At 52.2% G+C, this 25,508-nt stretch overlaps 1 protein-coding gene across 4 annotated transcripts in view; it reads left to right on the top strand.

The window, feature by feature from the left end:
- The window catches only part of HPS4 (Hermansky-Pudlak syndrome 4), a 23,085-nt gene extending 2,317 nt beyond the window's left edge, over positions 1-20,768 (top strand). Inside the window, exons 2-14 of one of the 4 annotated variants that reach the window (XM_014542481.1) lie at positions 896-986; positions 2,538-2,681; positions 5,567-5,674; positions 6,044-6,160; positions 7,274-7,368; positions 8,901-8,973; positions 10,196-10,232; positions 11,003-11,099; positions 11,683-12,592; positions 16,482-16,543; positions 17,891-17,961; positions 18,446-18,554; positions 19,531-20,768. In XM_014542481.1, the coding sequence (XP_014397967.1) occupies positions 896-986; positions 2,538-2,681; positions 5,567-5,674; positions 6,044-6,160; positions 7,274-7,368; positions 8,901-8,973; positions 10,196-10,232; positions 11,003-11,099; positions 11,683-12,592; positions 16,482-16,543; positions 17,891-17,961; positions 18,446-18,554; positions 19,531-19,702 (2,086 nt within the window). In that variant the 3' untranslated portion in view covers positions 19,703-20,768. Of the gene's footprint in view, positions 1-895; positions 987-2,537; positions 2,682-5,566; positions 5,675-6,043; positions 6,161-7,273; positions 7,369-8,900; positions 8,974-10,195; positions 10,233-11,002; positions 11,100-11,682; positions 12,593-16,481; positions 16,544-17,828; positions 17,962-18,445; positions 18,555-19,213; positions 19,228-19,530 lie in introns of all 4 variants that reach the window. The other 3 variants (XM_005869711.2, XM_005869712.2, XM_005869710.2) reach the window with 3 other exon arrangements.
- Positions 20,769-25,508: the final 4,740 nt, after the last annotated feature.

The raw sequence follows: 25,508 nt of genomic DNA, 5'->3' as shown, positions 1-25,508 counted from the left end.
AAAAAGGGGGGGGGGGGGGGGGGGGGGGGGGGGGGGGGGGGGGGGGGGGGGGGGGGGGGGAGCACAGGTGACAGAGCGTCACAGCGCCTCCTCCTTAGGCTCTCACCTGATAGGTGTGCTCGCAGAGGTTTGCAAGTAAAACTCAGGAAGCCTTTGTAGAGTTTGCCTTGCAATCTTAAAGAGGCTATTATAATTATATGGCAGAGCAGACCATAAGACTAGGGAAGAACAGAGGGTTATGGAAATTGAGACGAGGGATTCCTCTGGGCATCCGCAGTTTGATGAGGGGTCGTGTTTGAGTTCATCCTCGTCAGGGTTTGTAGGCAGAGAGGGGCCCGGTGCGTCTCTGTGACCTTTAAAAGGCCCCCGTTTTTCCTGCGTTGAAACATGGTTTATTTTCTCCCTCTTATCGCCGGGGCCCCAGCGCACACTTAGGCCCTCAGTAATGTTTGTTAAATGAATTCTAGGGATTTATGGATTCATTTAGAAGGGCTGTTTCGGGAGATCGTTGTGTGCAGCAGTTGTGCGGAGCGCTTCTGAGACATTCTGACTTACTTGGCTGCCAGGGCCTTGAAAGGCAGTTTACCAAACCCTGTGAGTACATAGTTCCAGTTCGATGTCTCCAGTAAGCGGCGTCCCTGTGGGCACTCGTCTTTCCTGTCTTTCTCAGATGGTTTGACTGCTGGATAGAGGCCTATTTTTAGTTCGACTCAACTGCACTTAAGAAATGGTTTTATCTATTTGTCGCCACTGGGTTCTTCTTCCTCGGGGGCCATAGAGGCTTTGCAAATACCGAGTCATGAGCTGTAATGAGCCCTCGGGCTGGGAAACAGGGAGCCGTGCCTTCGGCTGATCCCGGATGCAAGGCAACAGCTCTGCTCTGTTCTCTTGCCAGGTGGAATTACTTCTTCCTCTACGATGGTTCAAAGGTAAAGGAAGAAGGCGACCCAACAAGAGCTGGCATTTGTTACTTCTATCCTTCTCAGGTGAGCCACCCAGCGTGCCATGGTTTTGTGGGGCTCCATCCACGGAACAGAACTTAGGCCTCAACGTGGTGACTTTTCAAAAGTATAGGGTTTACACTGGGACAGTTTTCTTTGGATAATCCAGGCACTTGGCACTTCTAAACTCTCTTAGACTTGGTTGTAGTAGTTCTTGTTCTGGTCTTTAAACTCCCAGCTCAACACTTGGCCAGTTTTATATGACCCAACCTAAACTCTCTGCCCTTTTATTCTTGGAGTATTTTGAAGCAAATCCTAGACATTGTGTTATCTCATCAGTATCAAGTAACCTCTCTAACTGAAAAGGACTTTTCTTATTTAAAATCACATCTAACAACAGTTACAATAATTAGTAACAATAATTCCTTAATATCGTCAGATAGTGCCTATATTCAAATTTTGCCTGATTACTTAGATGTTGCCTAGACTTAGTTTCCTTTCTTCTCTCCTTCCTTCCCCCTTTCTCGCTCTTTTTCCTGATCAGGATCCAATCAAGGTTCGCTGTTCCATTGGGTTATGTTGTGTGTTAAGTCCCTTTCACTGTGTGGCCCTCCTCACCCACCCCTCCTCTTTCCCCCTCTATGCATAGTTACCAAGAAACCAGGCCATTTGTGCAATAGAACGGGAGCCTGTCCCACGCTCTGGGCTTGCTGATGACTCCCTCCTGGTGGTGTCATTTAACGTCTTCTATCCACCGGGTTTCCTTTAAACCGGTGGTAAGATCTAGAGCCTTGGTGAGGTTCAAGTTCATTTCTTTTAGGCAAGAATTTTTCATAGGTGGTGTGTACATTTTCTGTTCATCACATAATGTCTGGTTGACCCGCAGCTGAGTTAATGCTAAGATCCATTAGGGCAGCGGTTCTCAACCTGTGGGTCGCGACCCCTTTGGGGGTCGAATGACCCTTTCACAGGGGTCGCCTAAATACATCCTTCATATCAGATATTTACATTACGATTCATAACAGTAGCAACATTACAGTTATGAAGAAGCAATGAAAATAATTTTATGGTTGGGGGTCACCACAACATGAGGAACTGTATTAAAGGGTCTCGGCATTAGGAAGGTTGAGAACCACTGCCTTAGGGGGTCTGTAAATTCGCTCACGTGATTACCCTCTGACTTGGATAATTGGGATTAATCTAGGCTGCTCTGGCCACTCTGCAGGGGATTTGAATAGGGATGAAAGGCTCATGCTTCTATCCATGCTGGGGGTTAAATTCTAGGGCATAATCCTAGGGAGAAAAACGCAGTTCTGTGGAATCATCTTATGTGTTCACTGTGGGTGTTCAGGCAGGAGTCCACAGACTTTGTCTGAAAACAGCTAAATATTTTAGGCTTTGTAAGAAGCCACAGATGGTCCTCATCACATATTCTTTGTTGCTGTTTTGACAACCCTTAAAACAATTCTTAGTTCACAGGCCACATAAAAATAGGCCGCCGACTGGATCTGGCCTGCAGACCATGTCTGCTCTAAGGAATGACACAAGAGCCCAGCAATTTCAACTTCCTGTCTGGCATTTGCTGCTTTCCCATAGACCCTGCTTGACCAACGGGAGCTGCTCTGTGGTCAGATTGCTGGGGTGGTCCGCTGTATCTCTGACATCTCTGGCACGCCTCCCACTCTCATTCGGCTGCGGAAACTGAAGTTCGCCATCAAGGTCGATGGAGATTACCTTTGGGTGAGTTTCACAGGCAGAACCAGTGCCTCTCCCACGAGTCATGGTCTGGGTGATAAGTATGGTGATGGTGAGGTTTGGAAAGCCTGTGTTGTTCGAGGGTCAACTGTATGAATATTTACTATAAAACTCTTTCGACTGTTTGGTATGTCAGAAAAAATTCATAATGAAATGCTGGAAATAATACCAACAAAGATGAATATCCTTCCTTACATTTGAACACCCCTTCTGCTCAGAAATACTTTGAGATAAGTGTAGGCGTGGGAAAGGGGCACTTGAGCGTATACGGTACTACTGTATGTCAAGAAATGGTTGTTCTTTTTGTTCTTCTTTTTAACGGTTCTTTGAAACCTGACATACATGCATCAATGTTTTCGAGTTTCTGGGTCATTTATCCAGGAAGTGTGGAAGTATAAAGAAGTAAAGATGGGGATTAAAAACTCAATTTGCATCACAGAATAGAAAGAATTTCTATAGGTTGGTTTCAGTCTTTCAAAGGAGAGGAGGAACCAGCCATGATATGTCGGAAATGTTTGGAGAGTTCATCATAGGAGTGAAATAATACATATAACATTCCTCTCTGCAGGCTCTGTCATGCTTACGTTTGTGAGATTCATCCATGTCGCGTGTATGGGCAGTGCCTTCCCTTTCATTGTTGAACCTCATTCCGTTGTCTGAAGACATCACAGTCTGCTTATTCATTCTCCTTTATTTAAAAAAAATTTTTTTTAATTTGATTTTAAAGAAAGGGGAAGGGAGAAGGAGAGAGAGAGAGAGAGAGAGAAACGTTGAGCCCACAACCCAGGCATGTGCCCTGACCTGAAACTGAATGGCGACCTCTCAGTACACGGCGCGATGCTCAACCAACTGAGCCACACTGGCCAGGATTCAGCCTCCTTTTCCCGGACACATGAACTGTGTCCAGTTCGGGGCATTTAAGAATAAGGCTCCTAGGAACATTCCTATATGCATCTTTTCATGGACATAAGTTTTCATTTCTCGTGAGTAAATATCTCCGTGTGGAATTGCTGGGTCCTGGGGTCGGTGTGTGTTAATTTTATAAGAAACCACCAGCCCTTTCCCCAAAGTGATTGTGCTATTTTACATTCCCTCCAACGATGTGTGAAAATTCCGGTTATTTACATTCTCATCCACACCGATGTTGGCAGATGTTTAATTGTAGCCATTCAGCTGGGTGTGCTGTGGTAGCTCATTGTAGTTCCATTTGCATTTCCCTAATGACTAATGGTATTAAGGCTTTTTCATGGGCTTGAGGCCATTTGTATGTCTTCCTTTGCGAAGTGTCTACCCAAAGCTTTTGTCCATTTTGTAAATTGGTTGTTGTTTTTTAAATTGAGTTGTAGGGGTTTTTTATATATATCCTGGATACAAGTTCTTTTGTCTGATACATATTTTAAAGATATTTTCTCCCACTTTGCAGTACTCCTATTGATTTTCCTAATGATGTCTTCTGATGAGCAGATGGTTTTCATTTCAATGAAGTCGAATTTATCAATCTTATGGTTATTGCTTTCTGTATCCTGTCTAAAACCATTGCCTACCTCAGTGGAGAAGATGTTCTCAATTTGGGGGGAAGTTTCTAGTGTTCCCTTTTAAATTTGAGTCAGTAATCCGTCTTGGATTAATGCTTGTGCTTGGATGTGAAGTAGAGGTCAAGGGCCCTTTGGTTCCATACAGATACTCAGTGGTTCCAGCACCATTGCTGCACAACTCCCCTTTCCTTAATGCTTGTGCTTGGATGTGAAGTAGAGGTCAAGGGCTGGGTTCCAGCACCATTGCTGCACAACTCCCCTTTCCCATTGGATCCTTCCCTGTTCGGCTCCTCTGTCAAAGGTCAGGGACCACTTAAGCGAGGCTGTGTCTCTGGGCTGCCTGTCCTTCCATTGGTCTCTCTGAAGATCTTAGAGGGGCAGCACGCTCTCTCAAAATCAGGTAGGGTAAGTCGTCCTGCCTTTTTCTTTTGCAAATTAGCTTTGCACATTTCAGGTCCTTTGTGTTTCTGTAGTAGAATCAGTTTGTCATTTTCTAAAGCAAAGCTGGTGGGGTTATGATCACAATCGCATCCGATCTACAGCTCAGCTGGGGAAACAGCAGGCTCTTAATCCGTGCGGTTGGGCCACATCAGTGAAGATGTCCTGGGTTACATCAGGAGGAAAACAAAGGCCCTTGCCTCCGCAGAGCGTACATTTAGAGGGAGTTTGTAAATTTCCCTCCTGCAGGGTTGGTTTGCTCCTTTGTTTATGTGTCTGATGATTCCCTGAGGAAAGGTTCCTAGAGCTAGAATTGCTGAGTCAAAGGACATGAACATCTTTCAGGCTCTTTGAACATATGGCGAGATGCTTTCTAGCAGAGCCAGTGCTTATCTTCGGGGAACGACGCTGCACCCCGCATCTGGGGGCTCTGAGATGCGTGGGGATTTAGTCAGTTTCTGTCCTCAGAGCCCTTGGTCCAGCTCGGAGGTGCCAGGGCTCTTTGGGAAACAGTTTCAGCCCAGTGTTTGCAGTGAACCCGTATTAGACATTCAGAGTCCAAATAACAGGCCTAACACTGCGCCGGGTCCGAAAAGAGGTCAGCGTTGGCTGGGTGGTCAGGGCAAGCTGCGTGGAGGTGCTAGCATCTGTGAGGGGCACTGAAGGGATGGGAGGGCGCTGGGCCAATGAACAGGAAGGAGGGCATTTCAGGTTGGGCGACGTGTACTAGACCTTGTTCTCTGCGGAGACCAGCTTGGCTGGAATGGAGGGTGTGGGGCTGGGCAGTAGATCAGTTTCAATGGGCTATGGGGTCTGGCTGTGGCGAGCCCTGGATGCATGGATTCAGGGCTTGGACTCAATCCAGGAAAATGCCTGTGTCCGTTTCCCTCGTTACAGGTGCTGGGCTGTGCTGTGGAGCTCCCGGATATCAGCTGCCAGCAGTTTCTGCACCAGCTCATTGGATTTTTTAACTTCTACAATGGACCTGTTTCTCTGGCTTACAAGGTATTGAGGAGCCTTGATGTGGCATCTCTTGTGCAAAACCAGAATTGCCAGAACACAGCACTTACTAGCACACTAGGTTCTGTTCCACTCTACACGGACACACTGTGTCCAGCCACCAGGTCAGGGACTCCTGGAGCCCCTCTCAGATGCCTCTGTTCTCCAGTGGCGTAGGTCACAGTCATTCCAAGGGTTTACCTCCATCTCCTCCCCCTGGGGTAGGTGGGAAGGGCAGGGCCCCGAGTGTGGTGGGGAGGTTGTCAGGGTAGGAAGTTCCCCTGTGTGAGGAGTAAGTGTGTGGTAGTTGGGATCCTTACCGAAGAGGTGTCTCTCAGAATCTCAGCTCCTGAGCTCAGGCTGTTTCTGTTTCAGAATTGTTCTCAGGAGGAACTGAGCGCCGAGTGGGACACCTTCATTGAACAAATTCTGAAAAACACCAGTGATCTGCATAAGATCTTCACTTCCCTCTGGAACTTGGACCGGACTAAAGTAATTCGCCTCCCTCTTCTCCTTTCACGTATGGGAGTCGAGCTTGACACCTTTGTCTCTCCCCCTTGAAATGAACTGTATATGGAGAGAGGTGATGGATTGTCATTTCTCAGTCACGGTGGTTAAGACCTGCACTAAATTCCATGCTGCTGCTCACCAGCTATGTGAGCCTGGACAAGTCAAGGTGCCTCTCGGAACCTCACTCTTCTTATCCATAAAATGGGGTCATCATACCTGCCTCCCAGCACTGTTTTGATGATGAAACAATACCTAATGACACAAAGTAAATACTTAGTAACGGTAGTACTATTATTTTGCTAATGTCCCAGAAATATTGAACTAAGTCATCTGAAGGCCCCCTCTCCCTTGATATTAACATGATATAATTATTCTCACCATTAGAAGTGCCCAGTGCTAACATTGTACAGACAAGGTCGCCATATCTGGGAGGGAGTGGCTGAGAAGTGTTTCGCCTCTGAGCCACTCGGTCCGCCACTGGCATTCAGTGACACGTAGGCTGCTCATGTGGCTGGCCTGGCCGCCTGCGCTGTCTGTAGCTCTGTGGCCTTGATCTTGGTGAACATCACATCCTCATTGTGCAGTGTTTTTAGGGACTTTCAGCAACTGACTTCTTACAAGGAAGGTGGAACTGAGGCGTATCCCGAGTGAAAGCCATGATGTTTTCACTTCATGTCATGGAAGAGAGGCCTGGGCCCCCACAGGCATCCAGTCAGCTGGTCCCAGGGGCACATGCTTCAGAGGGAGGCTGGGGGTGCGGCGGGGTGGGCATCTCCTGGCACCATGACTTGCATTTGAGACCTGCCAGCCTCCTGCCTGCTGCCTGCTGGTCTCAGCACGGATAGTCAGGGTCTCCTGGTCAGTCTGTGTGTCCCCTGGGAACCGCCACATGCCCTATTCACTGTGCCCTCCAAGAACTTGTTATTTAGAGGTGTGGGGAGTTCTGGGTCTAGAGAAGACTCGGACTTTACCAGGTGACATGGTCTCCTTTTTCCGGGCTTTGGGTTAGGGCCTGCCCACAATCTACAGTCCCCATTCCCTCCCTTCCCGGCCTGGAAGCTTGCTAACCTGTGGGCATGCTTCTTGCCTGCACAGGTGGAGCCCCTGCTCTTGCTGAAGGCGGCCCTCATCCTGCAGACCTGCCAGCGCTGCCCTCACGTGCTCGCCGGCTGCATCCTCTACAAAGGCCTGTGAGTACCGCCAGAGCCTCTCCCCCTCCCCGTCCCCTGCTGCAGCCCCCGCAGCCAGATCATGCCGCCCCAGGCCGTAGGCGGGAACTCCTCAGGCCAGTTCCAGGTGGGCTGGTTTGGCAAATAGCAGGTGGTTCAGGTTTGACTGAGGCTACGTTCCTGACTTTGAGCAAAGCTGGGACGTTGGAAACTGTTGTGTCCAGAAAACAGTCAGGAATAGAAAAGCCAGGCATTTGTTTATTTATTGAATTTACTGGGGTGACATCAGTTCACAAAACCATACAGGTTGCAAGTGTACAACTCGATAAAACGTCATCTGCACGCTGCATCGTGCGCCCATCGCCCCACGCAAAGTCCCTTTCCTTCCCCATTTCCCCCACTTTGCCCATCTCCACCTACTCCCCACCCCCTTCCCCTCAGGCTATCACTACACTGCTGTCCGTATCTATGTGATATGTATATATTTTTTTTTTGCTAATCCCTTCATCTTTTTTCATCCAGTCCCCCCTCCCCTCTGACAGCTGTCAGACTGTTCTATGCATCCATGAGCAAAGGCAGTTTAAAGAGATCATATAATTCTCAGGACGGGGCATGCGTTTCTAGTTGTCAGTCTAGGTGATGGGAGTGCAAAGCCCCCAAGGCCACCAGCAGCGGCATGTTAGTGAGCGGTGTGGGCCTGCGGCATCCTCCTGCGGCTGCAGCTCCGCTCTGCAAAGCAATGGTAGTGCTGCTTCTCCTCCGACTCCTGCAGTCTCTTGGCTGACCATCTCTTGCTGGGCTCTGAGATCTCTATACTCTTCACGCACCTGGAGGGCCTCTTCATGAGCCCGAGTGCCTAAGAGGCCCTCCACGCATCTTCCAGGGCCTCTCTCCTCGTGGAGGGTTCGCCCTTACAGCCCAGGGCAGGCAGGGCTGGGGCACCGTGCCCAGAGCTTTCTGACGGCCGAGGGATGTGTGGCTGGCCTAACTCTCCAGCCCCTGGGGACTCGGGTCTTCGAGGCTGTGTTCCCAGTCCTGACGGCTTCTCTCTCCCAGCCGTGAGATTTTCTCCGTCCATATTGGTCTGGGGACTCGGGTCTTCGAGGCTGTGTTCCCAGTCCTGGTGGCTTCTCTCTCCAGCCGTGAGGTTTTCTCCGTCCATATTGGTCTACCTCATAGTAGCTGCACATTTATTGGTTATTTTAAATATTAATTTAACAATTCATGAACAGTTAAGTGATTAATTTAACTGTTCTCTTTTTGATAGAAATTTAAATTGTTTACCCTTTTTTCTTAAGAAGATTTTACCTTTTTTTCTCTGTAATGAACATTCTTCTGCATATTTCTTGGTACAAGCCAGTCACAGCGTTGGGACATTTGAAATTTTAATGGAAATCGCCAGAGTGCCCTCCATGAGGGCTTTACCAGTTGACACTTTCACCAGCTGTGTCCCCAGGATCCGGGCCAACGTCGGGGTGAGGGATCTTTTCAGTCCAGAGTCCTGCAGTGTATTTCTTCTCACACTGTCCTTGTTCCTGTGTCTGACCTCCTAGGATTGTGAGCACCCAGCTCCCACCCTCCCTCACGGCCAAGGTCCTGCTTCATCGAGCTGCACCTCGGGACCAGGTAGGGCTCAGCCACCCATCTGGCTGGAAGCTTCCACACCAGGCAACCCTGGGAGACTGGTCCGCCCGGGATGGACAGGCGCTGTGGGGGCGGTCACCTCCCTTCATCTTGTTAGGACCCCAGGCCTGTCGGTGTCATTTCCTCACGAGTGACTTCTCCAGCAAGGCTGGCAGAAAAGCTTGCTTTCTGCGTGGTGGGCTTGGAGAGTTGGTTTTTCTTTAATCCAAGTGCAACTACGAGAACTTGACTTCCCTCAACGCTGGACTTTATGTCAAAGAGATGAATTTTTTAAAATACATTTTTATTGAGTTCAGAGAGGGAGAGATAGAAACATCAATGATGAGAGAGAATCACTGATCGGCTGCCTCCTGCATGCCCCTACTGAGGATCGAGCTCGCAACCCAGGCATGTGCCCTGACTGGGAATTGAACCATGACCTGGTTCATAGGTTGACGCTCAACCACTGAGCCACACCGGCCAGGCAAGATGTTGGATTTTCATAGATGCTAAAGGATGACTTAGGAAATCAGGTACTCTTAAAATACTTCCATTGCATATTTACTTAATTGCTTTTATAATGAGAAAAAACACACATGGATGCTCACTGAGAATCAAATTGCCCACAGTTGCACTGTGCATTGGTCATCACTTCTTTCATTTTACTTGATTCATCTTAACATAGGAGGTCACAGGTTTAAATGTATCGCAGGGCTAGCTCTTTGCACTTACTAAATCAGTAGCCATTTAGAACGATGGCAGGGCTCCCGTCCGGCTCCTTCCCCTCTGCTGGTGGAGGTGTCGTTAGAACAGCCTTTCTGGTGAACTATTTATCACCAGGGTCGCAGGACCTTCACGTTTTTGTCATCCTGGAATGTGTGTGAGTACTGGGCCAGGACTATGGCAAAGGAGGCCGGATTCTAGAAGGGTTCTCTGAACGTACAGAAGAAAACACGAAGCCCCACTTTCACCCCCAGAGGGGAGACGCTGAGAAATCAGCACGTAAAGCCTGACGTGAGTGGGTGGAGGCGGGTTCACCTGTCCCCCAAGGTGGCGAGCAGGCAGCAAGGACAGCCTCCCTTCCATCTGCTTCGCAGCTGGCACGTGCTGGGGACAAGCATCTGGGACAAACTTACTTTATGAGCAGACGGCCTAGTGCAGTCCCGATGGTTAGCGAGGAGGAGAGTGGTACCCAGCGCCAACTGGTGTGTGTGTTTATTTGCAGAGAATACCTACAGGAGGGGATGCCCTGCGGAAGCATGGTAAGTCGTGAGGCGCACTGAGGATGCAGTCCTCTTTGCTGCCTGTCCCTGTGCAGTCCTGTGAACGTGTCCCAGATGCTATTTCATCTGCTCGGAAGATTAGGGAAATGGATGGAACAGAGCTTCGAGTACAGCGTTAGCCATGGGAATCCTAACTGCAAATAAGGCTCTTGATTTTAGGCGCATCTTCTTTAAAAATGAAACTTATTGGGTGACATCGGTTAATAACGTTAACCATTGGTTAGTAAGTTACAGTTCTAGAACAGGTTTTCTGTATCCTGCATTGTGTAGGCGCACCCTTTAGATCCCCCTTTCCAATTCCTCCTTAACTCACTATAGCGAGACGGCTCAGACAGGTTCCGGGGGACCCTGACTGGGAGAGGGCCAGACGCATGGCCAGTGCCCGGAGGACCTGTGCAGGACTGGACACGTGCCCAGGAGGGTTGTTTTGTGTTATTTTGAAGCATAAGTTTGGGCACTTTCCTACTGTCAGCTGGAACTGCTTTTCCCCCAGTTTATATCTTCAGAGCCACTAAATTTTCTTCCACCGGTGTCACCTCCACAGCTGGGAGCAAAGGTGTCCCCGTGGGCTCTTCCTTGCTGACCACAGAAATCGTGGCTGCAGTTTTGTGCTTCTGATGGGCTGAGGAGTGTGTCACAGCTCTGCTCTCTGGCCCGGCATGCTGGGGTACCTGTGTCACCCCAAGGACAGTTACTCCCCCTCTCTTCTCTGGTCCAGGGGGGCCTTCCATGTTGCTTTGTGATTCCAGGAGCCGTCCTGCCCCCGAATGTCCACATCATGCCTGTTTTCGTGACGGAAGAGGAAGCTGCCAGTCTCCATGAGTTCCCAAGGGAGCCTGTGACCAGGTAGGGGAGCACCGGGGTTTCCCCTTAAACCACGCTTTAGGGGCTCCCTCTCATGGGTTTATGCGCACAAGCCCCTAGGTCCTAAGACGTCCCATCCGTCCTTCACTCCATCTTATCCGTGCTCTGCCCTGGAAGGGGCTCCTGGGACTTCAGCAGAGAGAGAAGAGACAGCCGGTATGGTGACAGGAGTGTGGGTTTCAAGACCCCGATCTGTTGCTTATCTGCTATATGACCTTGGGCAAGTGCGTTCACTACCTGAGCCTTAGTTTTTATAAAATGGACCCAGTAATACCTACTTTCTGGGCTCCTGGTGAAAGCTGAAACAGTGTTAGTGTAATGCCCGGTGTGGGGTGACTTAGAGTAGACCCCAAATGTGGCTGACTCAGTGGGGCCTGCCGTTTCCAGTCGATGATCCTGGCATCACTGGTGAAGCCCAAGGGCCAGGCATTGCCTCATTTTTACGCCAATGGTTTGGCCTCTTAGGCTCTGAGGCCCCAGTCACCGATGCGGTGCTTTAGTCTCCCCGGGGAAGGGCACGTGCCCTGTGCTGTCGCCATGTCCTCATATCTTCCCTGTTTGCCAGCCCTCCTGCATCTCCAGCCGGACCCCAGGGGTGCTCTGCTCGGCATCCTCCGAAGGGTTGCAGCCCCTCTGCCCTGGAAGAAGACCGGCACGAGGAGGCCGTGGCCTGGCCGTGGGCAGCCACCCATGAGCCCAGGCCCGCTGACGCCGCGTGGCCAAATGGCAGTGGGGAGAGTGGACACCCCTCCGACCGTGGCCTGGGGAGCACCCAGCCTGCAGACCCGCAGGCCACTGCCAGGGACCAGAGTCCCGGCCTCCGCCGCTCCCCAGTGACAGGGAGGGAACCCGGTCGGCCCAGGGGGAACGAGGAGCTGGACTTGTCTGAAATCCACATTCCAGAAGCTCGGGAAACGGAAACAGCCTCGGGTTCTCCTGCCTTCTCCAACGGGTGTGTCCCAGATGGCGGGGGTCCTTGTCCCAAGGAATCTGTCAGCAACTCTGGCCACCCGGAACCCAAGGAGGCCCTGCCTGGGGACACAGCCATCGCGGGCCTCCTCTCTCCCTCCGCTCCTGACACGCTCACCCAGAATGGAGCCCTCGAGCAGCACCAAGACCTCTCAGGGGACAGTAGCCACGCCCCACTCCCCAGAAGTACACGCAGGCCATTGTCATCGCCTCGCCCAGATTCAAGGCAGAGAGGAACTAAGCTTCCGGAGGGGGGAGAAGGCACGGAGCCGTGTGTGGATGGGGTTCAGGAGGGCTGCTCAGCCCCCGGCCTGGAATGCCACTCGGGCTGTGCAGACCTTCCAGACGACAGCCCCTCCACAGACAGCACTGACCCCAGGGCGACCCCAGCACGCCAGGGAGAACTCGTGCGCATGAACCTCTACACTCACAGTGTCAAAGGGCTGGTGCTGTCCCTGCTGGCCGAGGAGCCACTGCTGGGAGACGGCGCCGCCATCGAGGAGGTGGTGAGTGCTCCGCCCTGCCCCAGCCCCTGGGAACGCGGGCAGGGAGGGTGCTCCCTGACGCCAAGCAGGAGGGGACAGGGCTCCGTGCTGCGTGCCCCGGTGCAAAGGCCCTTGCTGATTCGGTGGGCATGGCATACCTGCCTCCCTGGGTGTGTGGGGGTGAGTGAGAGCAAGCCCAGGGCACGGCTTGTTTTGCATGTTCCTGCTTCTTCCAGTGTCTTGGACGCGGAAGACCAAGTTAGAGTCTTGATTCTGGCTGTGGGACCAGGCACACAGACAGGCCTTGCCCTCGAGCCTCTGGTTCCTCGTCAGCAGTGGGAGATGGTGACAGGCCCTGCTGTTTTAGACAGTGTGGTCATACGCACACAGCATTGCTGTGCCATCGCCACCACAGTTGGCCTCACTGATTCGGTGGGCATGGGCATACCTGCCTCCCGGGGCTTGTGGGGGTGAGTGAGAGCAAGCCCAGGGCCGGCTTGTTTTGCATGTTCCTGCTTCTTCCAGTGTCTTGTATGCGGAAGACCAAGTTAGAGTCTAGATTCTGGCTGTGGGACCAGGCACACAGGCCTTTGCCCCCGAGCCTCTGGTTCCTCGTCAGCAGTGCGAGGTGGTGACAGGCCCTGCTGTTTTAGACAGTGTGGTCATGCGCACACAGCGTTGCTGTGCCATCGCCACCACTGTTGGCCTCGCTTCTGAACCTGGGCAGCTCTAGGATCTGAGTCGTCTGGAGCCTGCCCCTGCATGGTCACAGCCGGTGTTGGGACTTCTTCAGAAGCTCCCCTTCCCTGCTTAGCGCGCCCCCCACCTCTCACCACTGTACCACAGTGAGCTGGAGGCTCCTTCCTAGAGGGCCTGGGACATCCCAAAGCCTAACTGGCTCCAGAAGCTCCTCTTAACTAACCCGTCCCAGCCCCTGCCCCACTTCCAGCAGTACCTTCTCTGGGGCCTACCCTGGAGATGCAGTTGCTATAGTAACAGCCTTACTGTCGTTGGCAGGGAGGTGGTAGCAATAGGAACAGGAGGTTGAAATTGCTGCAGGGTGAATGGTGTCCAGGGGCTTGCCTTGTTTTTGTTCTTCAATCTGTATTATTCTAAGCCGGTCTCATCTCACGCAGGGCTGTGACCCTCCATAAAGGAGCAAGTCACCTTGCAGCGCAGAGGCAGAGGGATGGCAGCTTTCGTGCTCAGAGCCCCAGGCGAGACTGCTCCTCTGCAGACCTGCCTATCGCTCCCCGTCCCTCAGACACGGTCACCATGGTCACCATGGTGGCTCCTCTGCTTCCATACCCTCCTTTACCACAGCTCTCAGCGCCGCCGCCACCTCCTCTGACAGCACAGGGACCACGGACTATGCATCCCCTTTTCCTGCGAGGCTTTGGTTTTCAGGGTCTTTTCTGCTCAGTCTCCAGCTGTAGACAAATTATTTTGAAGGTCCAGTGTTTGGATGCAATAAAGTAGATAAGATAGCTCTTTTACCTTCCCCCCAAAAAGAAAAGGAAAAAACTAGTTCAGGCTGCACTTGAAGAAGGAAGTAAGATGTATCCTGTAGACTCAGTGTGTGCTAACCACTTGACATCTATCCTTTAGCCAGCCTGTGGGAGGGTTCTGGGGCAGGCATTGTATCTCCCATTTTACCAGCAAGAAAACAGGCCTCGTTCAGATAAAGACCTAATGCAAGTAGCGGGCCCAGAATTCTTGCTCGTTTCTCCACCCCACCCCATCCACTCTGTCCCCTACTGACCTGACCTTGGAGTGGTCGGTGGGAAGGTGAGGAAAAGGAAAGGTGCCCGCTCTCCGTGGCTCTGGATATGTGGACACGCCCTTGGTGTGTCACAGCCCACCCATGTTGTTCGGACAGCTGCCTCCATGGGCTTGCATGTAAAGTCAGGTGCGGTGTAGGGTAGGCCCCGGGAAGAGTGCAGCTTACTGAAGAAGACGCCTCTCTTCGGAAGAGTAGGGTGTGGTGACTGATGAGCTTGCTGGTCTGAGACTGGGGTGAAGGACCAGCCCCGAAGGCTGCCTATCTCACCATTTTGGGAGAGGGCCTCTATTGCCTCTTTGCCCCAGACCTGCTTTCCGCCCGCTGCTGTCTGGAAAGCAAGGCCCTGCAGGAGGGTAAGCTGCAGCTCCGCTGTGTCAGTGAGCACCCCCTCCCCGGTGCTGTCACTCACGGGCAGGGCAGCCTGCTGTCATTTTGCCGTCTTGTCTTTCAGCGGATCAACTGTCAGCTCTTTATGTCGGCCCAGGGTGGGCGGCTGGGAGGTGGGTGGGAGGGGATGAGCGGGGAGCAGCCAGGAGAGATGGGATTAGTTCAGAGGGAACAGACTGAACTCCCACCAGGGGGACTAGACTCCCACCAGGGGGCAGCATAGAGCTGCTGGTAGTTCCTGCTCAAAACCCAAAGGCCTCTCACTGACCTTCACAGGCAGGGATCACACCAGTTCTTCATGACTGCAGGGGACACTGAGCTGTCTGCGTGCAGGGGGTGAGCTTGGGCTCAGTGCCAGAGTGAAATATGGACGTGCACCCTCCCCGTGAACCTGAGCTTCTGAGGGAATGTGTGTCGGCATCGCTGGTTCTGACCTTGTAGCTCTCACACTTGAGCCCCGTGCTTTGCTGTGGACTAGAAGCGGGAGGAGCCAGGAGTCAGGCCCAGCTCCGTGTCTGCAGGGCTGCGGTGAGGACTGCGTATGTGTAGCATATACCAGGGGCTGGCAGACTCTAATGCCAAAGAGCACACAGCAGATATTTTCCGCTTTGCACAACTACTGAACTCTGCTGTGACGGTTCTCAACCTTAGACAGTACATAACTGGTGTGGCTGTGTCCCAGTAATACTTTATTTATAGACCCGGAAGTGGGAACCTCAATAATTTTCATGTGTCACGATATTATTCTTCTGATTTTTCCCCCTAACCATGTGAAAATATAAAAACTATTCTTAGCTCTCGGGCTATACAAAAACAGAATGGGCTGGGTTTGGCGCAGGCCGTGGTTTGTAGGCCCCGGCACATATGGAAGCACTTGGTTACTAGTAAATAACGCGCACGTCATCTGATCATTTCCATTTTCTTGCCTCTATAAAAATGCCTTCTTTCAGGGTGGCGCCTTAGAGTTTACAAAGGATTTCTGTAAATGTATTTTTATTGATTTCAGAGAGTGAGAGAGATACAAACAGCAATGATGAGAATCATTGATGGGCTGCCTCCTGCATGCCCCACACGGGGGATTGAGCCCACAACCCAAGCATGTGCCCCGACTGAGAATCGAACCGTGACCTCTGGTTCATAGGTCAATGCTCAACCACTGAGCCACACCAGCGGGCAGGGAGGGTTTTTTAATACAAGTGCTGGGCCAGTCTTCTCAGCCGGGTGCCTCTGAACAGCGCAGAGAAAACCATTTGACCGACAAGTCCCAGCCCTTGCAGCGCGGCGCATGGCTATACTGTTCTACACGCCGTGGAGAGGGGAATTCCTTGCAGGCAGTGGAGGTCTGGGGAGCCCAGGCCTGGCTGAGAGCCCGGGAGGGTGGGGGCCTGGTCGGCGGTGCTGGTGCTGGGCAAACGTGCAGCCTCCGTGGGAAAGTCGTGGCTGGAAGGAGAGGTGCGAGGGCCAACAGTGGCTATTTCTGGATGGTGAGATTATGGGCTATTTTTCTTTGCTTTTTCCTTCCTTTTAAAATGTGTTTTTCTGCTCTCCTCTGTTTATTTTTCTATAATTTTACAACAGCATTAAAATATCAGGGCAGAAGTTAGCACTTCTCTAAAAATGGGTAAAAACGCTGGTCAGAGTCCTTTCTAAGTCAGTAGCCACGTGGTATTGTTTGGGTGACCGTTTGCTGGGCTCGGGGCCTGCAGATTCACTGCAGCGGGGCTGTGGGCTCCTTCGCAGTTCCACAGCAGCCTGGCATCCCTGAACGGGCTGGAGGTCCACCTGAAGGAGACGCTGCCCAGGCGAGGCCACCGTGGCTGTGTCCCAGTAATGCTTTATTTATAGACCCGGAAGTGGGAACCTCAATAATTTTCATGTGTCACGATATTATTCTTCTGATTTTTCCCCCTAACCATGTGAAAATATAAAAACTATTCTTAGCTCTCGGGCTATACAAAAACAGAATGGGCTGCGTTTGGCGCAGGCCGTGGTTTGTAGGCCCCGGCACATATGGAAGCACTTGGTTACTAGTAAATAACGCGCACGTCATCTGATCATTTCCATTTTCTTGCCTCTATAAAAATGCCTTCTCTCAGGGTGGCGCCTTAGAGTTTACAAAGGATTTTTGTAAATGTATTTTTATTGATTTCAGAGAGTGAGATATAAACCTGCATGCCCCACACGGGGGATTGAGCCCACAACCCAAGCATGTGCCCCGACTGAGAATCGAACCGTGACCTCTGGTTCATAGGTCAATGCTCAACCACTGAGCCACACCAGCCGGGCAGGGAGGGTTTTTTAATACAAGTGCTGGGCCACTCTTCTCAGCCGGGTGCCTCTGAACAGCGCACAGAAAACCATTTGACCGACAAGTCCCAGTCCTTGCAGCGCGGCGCATGGCTATACTGTTCTAGACGCCCAGAGAGGGGACTCCTTGCAGACAGTGGAAGCCTGGGGAGCCCAGGCCTGGCTGAGAGCCCGGGGATAGGTCAATGCTCAACCACTGAGCCACACCAGCGGGCAGGGAGGGTTTTTTAATACAAGTGCTGGGCCAGTCTTCTCAGCCGGGTGCCTCTGAACAGCGCAGAGAAAACCATTTGACCGACAAGTCCCAGCCCTTGCAGCGCGGCGCATGGCTATACTGTTCTACACGCCGTGGAGAGGGGAATTCCTTGCAGGCAGTGGAGGTCTGGGGAGCCCAGGCCTGGCTGAGAGCCCGGGAGGGTGGGGGCCTGGTCGGCGGTGCTGGTGCTGGGCAAACGTGCAGCCTCCGTGGGAAAGTCGTGGCTGGAAGGAGAGGTGCGAGGGCCAACAGTGGCTATTTCTGGATGGTGAGATTATGGGCTATTTTTCTTTGCTTTTTCCTTCCTTTTAAAATGTGTTTTTCTGCTCTCCTCTGTTTATTTTTCTATAATTTTACAACAGCATTAAAATATCAGGGCAGAAGTTAGCACTTCTCTAAAAATGGGTAAAAACGCTGGTCAGAGTCCTTTCTAAGTCAGTAGCCACGCGGTATTGTTTGGGTGACCGTTTGCTGGGCACGGGGCCTGCGGATTCACTGCAGCGGGGCCGTGGGCTCCTTCGCAGTTCCACAGCAGCCTGGCGTCCCTGAACGGGCTGGAGGTCCACCTGAAGGAGACGCTGCCCAGGGACGAGGCCGCCTCCTCCAGCAGAACCTACAACTTCACGCATTACGACCGCGTCCAGAACGTGCTGACGGGTAAGGAGCCGGCCCTGTGCGCAGCGGTGTGGCCGGGGCACCTCCCTGAGGGGGTGGAGGTTAGACCTGGGGCCAGTGAACGGAGGCTGCCGCTGCTCTGTCCAGAGCTGTCGGATGTGCAGTTAGCTAGGCTGCTGTTTCCTCACTTGCAGCCCCGCTCCCACGGCATTGAGAATTTGCTTGATGAGCACCTCCTTGCTCGTTTGTCCTTTTTTGGCTGTTTCTCCCGTGTTTGAGGGAAGCACACACATGTTCAAGTATCTGTGATAAGTTTCTGCCTAAAATTGTGATGCCCACAAACCGGTGTCGCTTACCATCGGGGGCAGTGCCTGCGCCGCTGCTTGGTGGCAGCTGTCAGGGCACAGCCCCTGCAGGCCTTTTCCCTCCCCCTTGGCACCTGCACGCGTGTCCGAGGCGACAGTCCCAGGCTGGGGAGATCTGGGAAGGAGTCCTCCACTCACAGCTCTGTGTCCTCCTCTGGAAGCGAACCTGCCTCAGGCGGCCACACCCCAGGACCGCCGCTTCCTGCAGGCCGTCCGCCTGATGCACTCGGACTTCGCCCAGCTGCCCTCCCTGTACGAGATGACGCTCAGGTGAGCCTTCCCCTCAGTCCCGCACAGCAATCACCTTCCCGGGGGCCCGGGTGGAGCCTTATTCATGAGGAACATTCCAGTTACTGCCATGCGGGTCCTTCTGTTATTCACCCGGGTAGCTGCTATAACCTACTTGCATGCTTTCCTGTGTCATGTATTTTTGGGGTCCCATCCTGGGGCTCAGACCTGCTTTAGACATTGGGGGACAACGGTGAGGACAGCCCTGGGGAGGAGGGTCTCCGTCTCCTTGTCATAAACGATGCTGAAGCGAGGGATGGTCTTCTGACCTGTCACATCATCGTGCTCATTATGGTCCTCAGCCTCCTCCCAGGCCTAGGAAGTAAACATTTCCCCTCACCCAGCAGCACCCCAGAGATGCCCTTAGTTGTTAGTTTGGTGAATATTACTCCAAGCTTTGTTGTTTTTAATTTTCTTTTTTTATATGAAATATAGATTAATATTTCTATGTTGATTATTTTAAGTCTTTCTTCTAGAAAACAGGATCATACTCATGTACTGTTCACTAGTTCCTTTTCCATCCCATCGCATGCCCTAAACACTTCCATGCCAGAGACAGATATCTGTTCATCATGATTGTGATTTGAGTATGTAACCAAGTGAATTCTCCTTTCTCCCCACATGCTTCTCTGTGAATCCAGTAGCAGAGCGTAAGGCAAGTGGGAAGGTCCGAGGGGAGTGCCTGCTGTGTGAATAAGTCCCATTTAGTCCTTGGGACGATCTGGAAACCTGCATTTTTCCCTCATTTTACAGATGGGGACATTGGAGCACAAGCAATAGCAATGACTTGCCCCAGGGCACACTCTTTTAAAGTGGCAGGGCCAGGCTCTGACTCTAAAGTACATGTTCTCTCCACACGTTTCCAGTTTGGGGGGCCTCTATGGCAGGCACAGGCAGTCTGTGTGGTCTGAGATCTGCTGCAGCAGCGCCGGACTTATCTTCTCTCTCCCCCTCCTAGGAATGCCTCCACGGCCGTGTACGCCTGCTGCAACCCCGTCCAGGAAACCTATTTCCAGCAGCTGGCGTCAGCCCCGCAGAGCTCCAGCTTCCCCAGCCCCCAGGACTCCGCCTTCAGCCTCCCGGGCAAAGCCAAGCAGAAGCTGCTGAAGCACGGGGTGAACTTACTGTGAACTGGGCCTCGGGGGGGAGGCCTCCCCGGGATGACTATCAAATGCAGTGCCCACCGAGGAAGCTCTGCCTTTTAAACAGAAAACACCCTCCGTTCATTTTCCCGGGATGTTCCTCTCTAGGAAGTTATGACGTTGGCGGGTTGGATGATCCTTACAGATTGGAGGGGACGGGGTAGTTCTTCGGGTCCGCAGACCCGGAGCGCGTGATAAAGACCTTGATTCACCGGCAGTGCTGGGCCAGAACAGGCGCTTCAGCTCCTTGTACCAAAGAGGTTCGGGGCCGGTGAGATCCGTCACTGGGCTGAGGCGCCTGACATCTGCCGCTGCTCCATCCCAGCCTTAACATGGGCCACAGAATTCAGGTGGCATTCTTTCTAGAACGTAGTTGTCCCGAGTGTTTTCCAGCCCTGCCTGCAGGGGGCGATATGAGGTGTGAGCGCACGGAGAGGTGGCAGGTTTGTTAGCAAGCTGCCTGGCACACCACTTCCCAGTGGGATTGTCTTCTGAGTGGTCCTCCTGGGAGGGAGGGCTGGGGCAGTCGGGGGTCGGGGGGTAGCCACCTTGTCTGAAGTATTCTGGAACTAGACTCAAAACTAAGAGCCCAGCCCTGACCAGTTTGGCTCAGTGGATAGAGCGTCAGCCCGTGGACTGAAGGGTCTCGAGTTAGAAATTCCAGGTTGTAGGCTCGATCCCGGCAGGCTGCATGCGGGAGGCAACCAATCAATGTGTCTCAGATCTGGGCTTTGCACCGCGTTCTCTTGAGTGAGTGTCCCCAAATGGGAGTTTCCAAAATGTTCTGGGGCAGAAGCAGATCTGTGCTTCTCAGTGTGGCTGTGTGTGAGGGAACCACGTTCATTTGTGTTTTGTGCCTATTACGTCATAGTCAGACATGTTATGAAATGCGGTGCAGATCGTAGGATGAAGCTATTTACCAAAGTCTCCTCAGTGTTTACTGAAAGATTCCATTTGAAAACTGCGATGTCAATAATTGCACCTCATGTGTATGGCATGGTGTCTTTCTTGAAACAAGTTTCCAAAGGCTAAAATAAAACAGCCAAAATCGCCATTGAGTTCTGATTAATTAAAGAGGAACATGTCTAGTGACCAAGTTAAGGTGGGGGCTAAGGTGTTTTGTGTGTGCACGTACGCGCATATTTTGCGTGGACACGTTTCTCCTTTTCGTGCCTGAGCCAGGGCGGCCAGGGGAGGAAGGTGCACTTCAGAATGGTCTCTGCGTGGGCGACGGGGGCCAGCCAGCTGCTCCGAGGAGCACCAGCTTCCGCCAGGCTCGCCCACAGCCCCCTCCCCCCACCCCCCATCTTCCCCCGGGGAGGAGGCGGCTTGCACCTCCAGCTAGGATAAATATCTATTTTCCTCCTTCTCTGCTAAGTTCTCCAAGACGGGCCCCCCCCCAGCCCCCCCCCCCCCCCCTCCTGCCACTGGCTGGCCCAGAGGGCCATCTTCCCACGGGGATAAATATCTATCCTACCTCCAGCTAGGATAAATATCTATTTTCCTCCTTCTCTGCTAAGTTCTCCAAGAAAAAATTCATCCCAAGTCTCCACGCCAACCACGCAAGGAACCTTCAGGACTAACTTACACAGAACGCGTTGCTTTTCCTTTCCCCTTGCGGGTATTTTTAAGCTGCCCAGCTTTTCATTTTGCTCCAGAGCTGATGCCCCCAGAGTCGAGCTGGGTGGATTACAAGCTGTCGTGTGTTGAAACAGGGACAGTTTGGAGCCTGGACCCATTTCCATCCACCCACCGGGAGCTCAGCGAACCATCTGATTCAAGGACCCTTCACACAAGATGTTTCACAAGAAGATCGCTGCCTGCCGCTGGGCCTTCCTACATGGCAGGCCATTGGCAGATCTTAATCTTGTTTGTTTTGCATCCAGAAACCTCTCTTCCCATCTGATTTCCCAGGGCTGCCATTGCGTTAGAAATGCTTTTAATACAAAACGCTTTGGTTTCTGAGAATCAGTGCTCAGGCAGCCAGGTGCTGCCCTTTGAGGTGAGTCTTCACGATCAAGTGAGGAGCGCCCAGGGAAGGGCTTGGGGCCCTGACCAGCGGACCCAGCAAGGCCCGTGGGCAGGAGGGTGACAGGAGCCATCTGTGTGCTGTAAAAAGGCACTGGAGTCTGAATGGACATCCTTCATCTCCAAACAGACCACAGGGTTTTGGTGGCAACAGGCGCCTGTGGGCTTTGGTGTCAGAGTCCTGGGTTCCAATCACAGCTCTGCGACTTATTGCCCTGGAAACTGACCCAAGTTACTTCGTTTCTCTCAACCCTATGTCATGTTCTTTAGAACGGAAAGGAAGACGCGGTGTATTTAAAGGCGTGGCATACTGTGGGCCCTCTCTGCAAATGAGCGCAGCGTGAGTGTCGCTAACCACCTCCTGGGCGTCCCTGTGCAGGGGGTCCCTCTGCAGGCCGTGCAGAGGCCTGAATGTGTGTTTGAGTTCAAGACGGCTGAGTTTACTTGGCCACCTGGTTTCTCACTGCCGCCGTCTCCAGCCACCGCATGACCTTGGTCACATGAGCTGCCCGCTCTGAGCCTGTTTCTCCTGTTCAGTGTGCACAACTGTCCCTCCGCCCCGTGTAGCTGTCCGTGTTAGTGTGGAAATACTGTATGTGGAGGGATCTTCTAGCGAGCACGGTGCTCTCTGTCCTCACGGAGGAAGGCCCTCACCTTGAATCGGGGTGGCTAAGGCATCGGAAGTGTGGAAACACGGGGAACGTGGGGGGTAACTAGAAATCAGGACCAATGTGCATGCCTCGGGGGGAGGCAGAAAGTCAATCAGCCCGTGTGTGCTGCCTCCTGCCACCTAACGCTGCAATCTGCCTGAGTATTCTCACTGCCATCTGTCAGCAGCTCGAAGATCTGTGGCCTTGTTCTGTCCTCCCTGTGCTCACAGCTGCTTAGCAAGACTCCGCTGGGAGGTCAATGTTAGGGGGTTGGGGGTGCTGGCGGCAGGCCGCAGTGGGCCTTAGAAACAGCATTTTGTACTTAGCTTTGCTTCTCGTATTTACATTTTAAAAATATGTATGGAGCACGCCCAACCCACCCAGAATTTGACTTATTAAACCTGAAAGTAGGCACTGGGCTCATTTTACAGAGGAGGCTCACGGAGTGGAGTAGGACTTTTTGGTGGCCAGGGATAGAAACCACAACTCAAACTTGGCTTAAGAATAAAGGGGGATGCCCAAAGTCACTGATCATCCGAGAGATGCAAATTAAAACAACAGTGAGGTATCACCTCACACCTGTCAGAATGGCTACCATCAACAAATCAACAGACAACAAGTGCTGGCAAGGATGTGGAGAAAAGGGAACCCCCGTGCACTGCTGGTGGGAATGCAGACTGTGCAGCTACTGTGGAGAACAGTATGGAGTTTCCTCAAAAAATTAAATATGGAACTGCCATTTCACCCAGTGATCCCACTTCTAGGAATATATCCTAAGAAACCTAAAACACCAATCAGAAAGAATATATACACTCTATGTTCATAGCAGCACAATTTACAATAGCTAAGATCTGGAAACAGCCCAAGTACCCATCAGTGGACGAGTGGATAAAAAGGCTGTGGTACATTTACACCACAGAATACTATGCAGCAGTGAAAAAGAAGGATCTCTTATCCTTTGAGACAGCGTGGAGGGACCTAGAGAGTATTATGCTAAATGACATAAGCCAGTCAGAGAAAGACAAGTCTCACATGATCTCACTCATATGTGGAATCTAATGAACAACATAAACTGGTGAGCAAAATAGATCCAGAGACATAGAAACGCAGAACAGACTGCGGAACCTCAGAGGGAAGGCGGAGGAGGGTGGGTGGATGGGAACTGATCAACCAAAAAACTTGTATGCGTATATATAAGCATAACCCATGGACACGGACAACAGGGTGGTGAAGGCAGGGGCAGGGCAGGTTAGAAGGGGGCAATGGGGGAAAAGGGGGGACATATGCAATACTTTCAACAATAGACTTTTAAAAAGAAAAGAATAAAGGGGGGAGCTTCTTGGCTCATGTAACTGAAAAGTCCAGAGGTAGAGCTCGTTCCAGGAAAAGTTAGTTAGGACCCAGGACTCAGATGATCCCCATGGTTGGGGGAGGGGGGGGGAGAGAAAGAGAATCTCTTTTTCTCTGTGGTTTTCACTCTCAGATTTTCTTTACACTAGATGCCCATGTCCACCACTGAAAAGCTGCCTCTTTCTCAATGGTCCCAGCAAAAGAATTTGAATCATATGCCAGCCCTGACCCAATCTGACTGCCCAGGGGTTGGTTTAAAAGGTTTTGATGGGTGTGGAGAGGGTCATGTGCCCAGCCCTGGCGCAATCTCTGAATAGCCAAGAGTTTGGAAGGCTCTGATTGGTCAGTTCTGGATCCTAAACAAAGCCCTGCAACTGGGGCTGGGTCACCTCCCGGAAACCCAAGCACTGAGAATAGGGATGTTATGGTCTTGTAAGGGGCTCACCAGGGTGCTGCTTGAGAAGTGTGTTTAAAACACTGACCGTCCCCTCGAGGCCCAAGGGGGGGGGGGCTGCCCATCATCACACAGGGGCACGGCCCAGACTCTCATCTCAAGCTGGCTGGTTCCAAAGGCTTTTCTATTTTTGCCATTCAGGGCAGCAACCCTCAGTTCCAGTTACACATTAGAATCAAGGCAGGTAAAGGGTTAAAACAAACACCAGGACTGGACCGTACCCCCTGAACCAAGAAATGAAATGCTTTGGGGGTGGGGGGTGGGCATCAGTATTTCTCAAAATACTGATTGTACTGTGCAGCCAAAGTCAAGAACTAGTGGATTAGGCATACGCTCCCCGTCCCCCACTATAAGCTGTAGGTGTGGTCACTGTCACCAAGGGGGTCAGAACCCAGAAAACCTAGATGAGTCTGGGGAGGATGAGCAGGTGCCTGGGACACGTGGGATGTGACCTGGTGCAAATCGACCTTGTGCAGTCTGGCCTTGGAGCTGATGCCGGCTGCATCGGGGTCGAGGGAGGGCTTCTCACTTGAGCGGGGCGGGCCTGCTGGCCCCTTTGTCGCCCTGAGCATCCCAGGCTGAAGCATATAAATCACTTCAGCAGCTGCCTAGCTGGCGATGCACCCTGGAGGAGGGAGAAACGCCGCGGTCTCCAGCGAGTGTTGCTCTTCCGTTTGCCAGGGCAGCCCAGCCAGGGCTGTGGGCTGGGAACGGGCTTGCATGGGCAAACACCTGGCGGCCAGACTGCTCCTGGGGTTCCAGGCCACCAGGGCCATCTGTCCCTCTTCTAAGAAAAGGAAAAAATTTCAAATTGTAGCTACTGAGGAACCTGCTTCTAGAGGGATAGAAAGGAGCCACTGGCTGCCCCCCCCCCCAATCAGATGTGCTCATCCATCTCTGTCTCGCCCATCCTGCCTCCTCACCTGCTTCTCCGTAACTGCCTGGGACCTCGGCCAAGGCAGGAAGGGAACCAGCATCGCTGCTCTGCCTGCCAGGGACCATCCCTACAGAGGCGCGATACACTCTATGTTCATAGCAGCACAATTTACAATAGCGCCATCTGAGGCTCCCAGAGGCTCCGGGACTGGCCAGAGGTCACGTGGGAAGGAGCACCTGGCACCGAGTCCTGGCACCAGCTTTCCTTAAGCCCGAGTCCTTGTTCTTGGCCAGGGTGACACTGGCCATTCCTTAACCTTCCGCAGGCCTGTTCTTGTCTCTCCCGCCCCACCCCCATTCTTTTAGAACATCCTGCTTCGGTCACTATACGTTTAGGGTCCCGCCTGTCGCTGTGACACCATCCAAAAACCAAGAG

Source organism: Myotis brandtii, unplaced genomic scaffold, assembly GCF_000412655.1.
Source record: "Myotis brandtii unplaced genomic scaffold, ASM41265v1 scaffold303, whole genome shotgun sequence".
NCBI lineage: Eukaryota > Metazoa > Chordata > Mammalia > Chiroptera > Vespertilionidae > Myotis > Myotis brandtii.
The sequence above is the reverse complement of the archived record's forward strand: the minus strand, read 5'-3'. Positions and strand labels throughout refer to the sequence as shown.